This window comes from Trypanosoma rangeli (genome assembly GCF_003719475.1).
Source record: "Trypanosoma rangeli strain AM80 chromosome Unknown Tra_15.4_contig_00649, whole genome shotgun sequence".
Lineage (NCBI taxonomy): Eukaryota > Euglenozoa > Kinetoplastea > Trypanosomatida > Trypanosomatidae > Trypanosoma > Trypanosoma rangeli.
The window spans coordinates 1-5,857 of record NW_021706399.1 but is presented as its reverse complement, the minus strand read 5'-3'; the positions used below and the strand labels follow the sequence as shown (position 1 = coordinate 5,857).

The following is a 5,857-nucleotide window of genomic DNA, read 5'->3' as shown; positions in this document are numbered from 1 at the left end:
TATATATATATGCATAGATGTGTGCATATGTATAAACTACACACGTCCCCGGCTTCGTGTGTGTGTGTGTGTGTGTGCTTGGAGCAGTGACTCGGTTTTATGCATGTTCTTATTTTATCCCTCCAAATCAAGATGATGACGGGGCCGCAGCACCATCACTTGCCTCCTGTTCCGACCACCCGTCGCAAACGTCAATCCACTCAACAAAACCAGAGAAGCGCTCCAGCTCGCCGATGCTCATTGGGGCAGTGCTGTTCGCCGCGCCAGCTGCCACGTGCACTGTCTCAAAGCGGCGCAGCGAAACGTCCAAGTATACTCGTACATTTTCATTCACACCGAACGGGCAGACTCCACCGGGGGCAAATCCAACGACGTCCTCAACATCCTCCCGCCTAATCATCACGGGACGACAGCCAAACTTGGAACGATATTTGTCGTTGCTCACCTTTGTATCACCCGAGGCGAGTATGATGATGGGAATAGGATCGCGTCCTTCCTTCTTCGCAAGTGTGAAACTGAGACTCTTGGCGATCATGGCGGGGATGCAGGAAAGCTGCTGGGCAGCAAGCTCGGAGGTGGCACAGCTTGCCGAAAACTCGCATATTTGAGGTACGATGTAATCTGCTCCACAATTTAGGAGGTACCTCTTTACCTTATCCATCGCTGCAATCCCACCTCTTTGTAGACGCCTCGCACTCTTGGTGGTGGTGTACTACAATAGAGGGAGATAAACACAAAGATGGCCGGGTAACCTAAAGTCAAAACCTCTGCACAGTGCAAACCACTAAAGACTAATAGGAGAGCGAGAGCCAGAAAGAAGCAATGAAAGAAACATTCAAAATCAACAAGAGTAATTACATGTCAAATGTGGAATGTGCGACCACCAGCAAAATAAATAAAGTAAAAAAAAAGAAAAACAACACCTCCGTATCGTATGCACTCCGGCCTCGCTATTCACGTTGCTCAATCCCAGTGTTCCCTGTTTATGCTTGCCTGTTAGGGACGCCGCCTTCCACGTCAGCAGCAGCAGCACGACCCACAAACACCACCACGACATGGAGACTCAAGTTGTTACGCATCCATCACGTCCCCTCCGCTCTTCTTTGACAGTTACATTTGCTGCTTCATCTGTGCTACGGTTCGCGAAAACTTCACAAACACTGCTGAGGTTCGAACGGTTTTCTTCTTTTTCCATCCATCTTGTTTTTCATGTCGCCGCTGGCGCTCCAACAGACGCCCTTTCTCCGCCTCCACCGCCGAAAGTACACGAGGAGCCAACTGAATAACCTCGTCCGTCATGAAATACGTCTCTGGCAGGATAACGCCGCGTTGCACCAGGAGGTCAACAAGAGTTAGTGTGCGCCACTGCCAATGTGGGGCGACAGCGGTTCCTTTGCTGCCATTCTTTGATGCCGCACGTCGCGCAGCTACGTGTCGTGTAAAGACGTAGGCAAGTTCGATAAGAAGCGGGTGATGCGTCTTGCGTGGTGTACGCAGCACGGCTGAGAGGAGCTTCTCTGACAGAGCAGGACTCTCCTGCAACGTGTGAAGCGACTTCACTCCACGGTGTGTGTCATTTAGCAGTGCCTCGTAAAGAGTTTCCGCCTTTGCATTGAGTGCATGTAGCTCAGCCTCTTTCCCCTGCGCACGGCAATGTTCAAGCGTGATCGTCAAAATGTGATTAAGGCTTTCAATAAATATCGGCACGGAGCGAAGATCCATAAAACTTGTCGTAAACGCAGCAGACGAGACTTGGGAAGAAGCCGCAGACGCAACTGCCTCGTCTTCAGGAACCTTCATAATATCCTTGTCGCATACGGAATCCACATATGAGGATGCAGAAAAAAGCTGCAAATCGTCTTCGTCGGCGTTAATATCTAGAGTGGTCATTGCCACGGAAGCATCCCCTTCGTGGCCACAACACGCCAAAATCCTCGAAGAGGCATCCGTGCTTTGCGCGGTGACGACGGATGTGGTAAGGGCAACACCATCGGGGCTGTGGCGGTTACGCCCATCCGCCGGGATGTAACGTTGCCCGCGCTTCTGCATCGTGTCGAGTACAGTCTGCAAGAGTAACTCGGTGGTTGCGACGCTGCACACCTTCACTTCACGCCGCCCAAGCAGCAATACAACCCCAAGATATTGTCCGGGAAACACACGCAAGGCTTCGTGCAGCTGCGGCAGCAGCACCTCGGCACAGTCCGGACGGAACCAACGGATCTTTGCCAATGCCAAGGCTAAGAAAAAAAAGGTTGACGGAGATCTATGGCGTGTGAGGTGCAACGAGCCGTCTCGCACACCCAGCAAAAGTCTGCCTACCACCACGTTATAAAAATCTGAACTGAGTATGGGGTGTTGCAGCTGCGTTATCGTCGCCATCACATTGTTACCCCCGTGAAGTCGGTTCTGCAGCACCGCCGTGTCGGTCCCAAGAAACCGCACATGCCCGAGCTGCCACCGAGCCATCGCGTCCAACAGCATGGCAAAGACACTCACATCAAATTCAACATCGTTGTCAGCAGAAACACGGTGAGACGAAAATACGGCGGAAGAAGCACTTTGCGTGTGTGTTACGGCGCCCTTTGCAAAGTGCACCTCGATGTTATCACGCAACGTCTCCAAAACAGCATCAGAATGAAACACCTTCTGTTGCGCAATAAGATGCAAAAATGTTGCACTGCAAACGGGGCTAAGCAAGGCAGCGCGAGCAGTGAGCCACTGTATGAGCAAGCATCCAAGCTCCGTCACCCAGTCCGCACTGACGCCTTCATCACGCAACTCCCAGAACAGCCTGTGGCTCTGTTGTACCTCATCCAGATTCGTCTTGGCCAGCAAACGCAACACGGACTCCAAAATCTCATCGCTGCGGAATAAATAAACGGCCAAACTGTCACCTCCCACTTCACCACAAGCCTCTTTATCAGTGATGACAACCCCCATCAACGACGCCTCACGCAATCGACGGCATACTTCCGCAAGGCACTGCATCATATGACCAAGATGCTGCTGTTTACACTCCTTTTCCAACACTAAGGCAAGCTGTGACGCAGAGATGCCACTGAGACTCTTGCTGTAGGCCGGCGCAAATGTGATGACCCCACTATCCAAAACACTACGGGTATTCTTTAGACCCGACCCTTTCGCTCCAAACAACCGGTTCAACTCACGTACACCGACGGGTAACGTGCCACTTTGCGTACAGGCCGCCAGCTCCCGCTGCACCCCGCCAGCAGAGGCGGGTGCCCCGGTTGGCACTGGTACCGTGCTCGGTTCATTTATCTCTGCAAAAACCTTAGCCAACTCGGAAAGCGACAGGCAGCGCATCGAGGCACGCAGCACAGCCGAGGCGTTTAACAAGAGGGGGCCATTGTTTCGTGCGCCACCACCGACACGCATACTTCTCTGTTCTCGTTTTGTCCCTCCCCTCCCGCCCTCCTCCCTCCCCCACTTTTTTTTACGCGGCAAAGGAACCAAAAAAAAAAAACGAACGAGGAGGATGAAACACGCACAAACACATAGGTAGAAAAGATCAAATACGCAGACACAACGCCACAGCGGCAAAGCTTCGTCCAGAAGACGTCATTGTCTTAAGTTTAATAGGAGTCTCCCCTCCTCCCACTCTCCCTCACTGTTGTCCATTTGAAGCTGAATACCGAAACTCACAACTCACATACATAGACACGCAATAAGCAAAAACAATAACATTAAATAGAAAAGGCAAAACTTTTGAAAAAAAAAAGAAAGAGTTCATGTACATTGCTTTCAATATCTATACAAGCAACAATGTTACGAATAACATAAACACAGTGTGCTAGTAAGACATAAATATATATATTATATATATTATATATATACGATATATATATATGTATAATATTGACCTCAAAAATATCAAGTCACGCTGTGACATCCCCAGGCGGGAAACATACGACTAACCTCACGTTGTCCACCTTGTCCGTGTTCACAGGCGGTACCGCCACCATCCTTGGGGCGGGAACAGTGTTTGCCAACACCTGCTCAACTCCTGAAACCGTTGCCGTCATGTTAGTAGCTGCTGTCATTCCCAACGCATCTGCAGAAGTAAACATGGAGACTGGAGCAGGACTACCCGTGAACGTGTTTCGAATTCCTGCGAGAGCGATGGGTGTCGTATTTGACTTTGCCCCCGCACTGCCAGTAATACGAAAAGGGTAGATAATATCTCTGCCAACGAGCGTCACGCTGCTGTCGCTGATACCCACAAAGGTAGTCATAACCTCTTGTGGGTAGCTTTTCTTGACAAAACCAAATACTTTCTGTCCCAATCGATAAGGTTCGCTGTTGGGTAGATCATCACCAAGGGTTTTGCGTGATGCAATAATGTCCAGCACAATACGGCACTTAGGACCATTCTGAGGTGGTTCCCACTGCTGCAAAAGACTCTTCATGACAGCCTCATCTTCGTCCTCGGGTCGGTCACGAGAACCGAGACGCGGCAATGTCCCTTTTGAATGTGTAGTTCGTCCAACACTGCCGCCAAAAGCAGCATTCACATCATTGCATGGACCAACAAGGGGAATCGCAGAAGAAAAAGACACCACACTTTTGCGCGTCGTTAGGTGGTGCGCAAAACTATCCCTATTCAAGTACGCATGCAGTGTTGTGCCCGTCATGGGTGCCGATGGAACTGACATAACGAAGCAAAGTGCATGTGCCTGCCGCACAAAGTCCGGCATCTGTCTCCAGTGTTTTAGGGACTCATTAAAGGCCTTGCGGGCGGCAGCCACCATCGAGTCGACAAGTGCAAAGATGCTTCGTTCCGCCTCTGCCGCAGTGTCGCTCCATTTGTACTCGTGATTCGCGTAAACACAAAAAAAATTCAGCGGATCGCATGCAAGACGGTTGCGAAAGTATGGGAACAATATCACTTCACTTCGCTTCTTCGTGTGACGAGACGAGATGTTGGAGGCATCCCCAGACAGCGTCTGTGAAAAACCTCTCTTGTTCGTGCAGCCAAATTGTGCAGAAGCAGTGGCATCTGGGGAGGCTCGTCCATCCATTCCTCTGCCTCTCACTCGTACTAGATATATATATATATATATATATCTACGGTGCTGGATAGATAACTATATAGGTAGGAGGTCTGGAGCTAAGGGAATACGCCGGTACACAAACTCACTGGTGTAGAGGCAGAAGCAAACGCCGAGACTAGTCCCCGTTTACTTTTTAGATAATGTCACACCGACGAGAAAGAGAAGCAATAATAATAATAATAATATTTTTAAAAAGGGGCATGGAAAAATAAAGAGTACGACAGTACCCACAGAACAACAACAAAAAAAAAATGCAAAAGACAGATGGCACAGCAATTCCAGTAAAGAAACAACAACAATCAGAGATCCATTTACTTTTCTTATGCCCCTATAATTCGTCCGCATCCTCGCTTCATTTGACCCCACAGCATGACTTTTAAATTTCGTCGACACGTGTAAAGATAATAATAAAAAACAACAACAACAGCGAACTAAAGAAAAGAATTGTCCCCTGCTTGTAATCCTTTACGCTTCTACTACACTTTCCGCGCGGTTTCCCGCAGGCCTTTCACATCCGCTTCACTGAAGCCTTCGCGCAAAAGGCAGGTGTAGAATGCCTCAACTTCACTCTTACAGGCGTCAGTGCCTTTTAGAATGATGCACTCGTCACGTATTCTGCGTTCTGTGGGGCACGCACAGCATATCCTGCAACTTGGAGTCTTGGCCGACCCCGCCGCCGCATTCTGTTCCTTTAGCGCCATCCTTATGCTTAAAAGGCAGTTATTGTGGGGGGGATGGGGGGGGGGATGGGCTAGTTTGGTCCTTAAACGGTCGGGAAAGCGATG

The 5,857-nt window shown here is 49.7% G+C and overlaps 4 protein-coding genes across 4 annotated transcripts, besides 6 other annotated features; all 4 read right to left on the bottom strand.

Moving 5' to 3' along the window:
* Nucleotides 1-56: 56 nt before the first annotated feature.
* Nucleotides 57-77: a microsatellite.
* A 50-nt stretch (nucleotides 78-127) lies between these two features.
* TraAM80_09683 (EbsC protein) lies at nucleotides 128-661 on the bottom strand (the record flags this gene model as incomplete). The annotated part of the gene is made up of 1 exon (XM_029386351.1): nucleotides 128-661. The coding sequence occupies one exon, from the start codon at nucleotides 659-661 to the stop codon at nucleotides 128-130; it is 534 nt and encodes a 177-aa protein (XP_029233781.1).
* Nucleotides 662-888: 227 nt separating this feature from the next.
* Nucleotides 889-920: a microsatellite.
* Nucleotides 921-1,110: 190 nt separating this feature from the next.
* Nucleotides 1,111-3,396, bottom strand: TraAM80_09682 (uncharacterized protein; the record flags this gene model as incomplete). The annotated part of the gene is made up of 1 exon (XM_029386350.1): nucleotides 1,111-3,396. One exon carries the CDS (start codon nucleotides 3,394-3,396, stop codon nucleotides 1,111-1,113), a length of 2,286 nt encoding a protein of 761 aa, XP_029233780.1.
* A 20-nt stretch (nucleotides 3,397-3,416) lies between these two features.
* Nucleotides 3,417-3,444: a microsatellite.
* Nucleotides 3,445-3,825: 381 nt separating this feature from the next.
* Nucleotides 3,826-3,877: a microsatellite.
* Nucleotides 3,878-3,896: 19 nt separating this feature from the next.
* Nucleotides 3,897-5,039, bottom strand: TraAM80_09681 (uncharacterized protein; the record flags this gene model as incomplete). Its single annotated transcript, XM_029386349.1, has 1 exon — nucleotides 3,897-5,039. The coding sequence occupies one exon, from the start codon at nucleotides 5,037-5,039 to the stop codon at nucleotides 3,897-3,899; it is 1,143 nt and encodes a 380-aa protein (XP_029233779.1).
* Nucleotides 5,040-5,060: 21 nt separating this feature from the next.
* Nucleotides 5,061-5,088: a microsatellite.
* Nucleotides 5,089-5,238: 150 nt separating this feature from the next.
* Nucleotides 5,239-5,257: a microsatellite.
* A 291-nt stretch (nucleotides 5,258-5,548) lies between these two features.
* Nucleotides 5,549-5,857, bottom strand: TraAM80_09680 (cytochrome c oxidase copper chaperone; the record flags this gene model as incomplete). The annotated part of the gene is made up of 1 exon (XM_029386348.1): nucleotides 5,549-5,857. A coding segment is annotated over one exon (309 nt), but the record flags the coding sequence as incomplete, so codon positions are not given.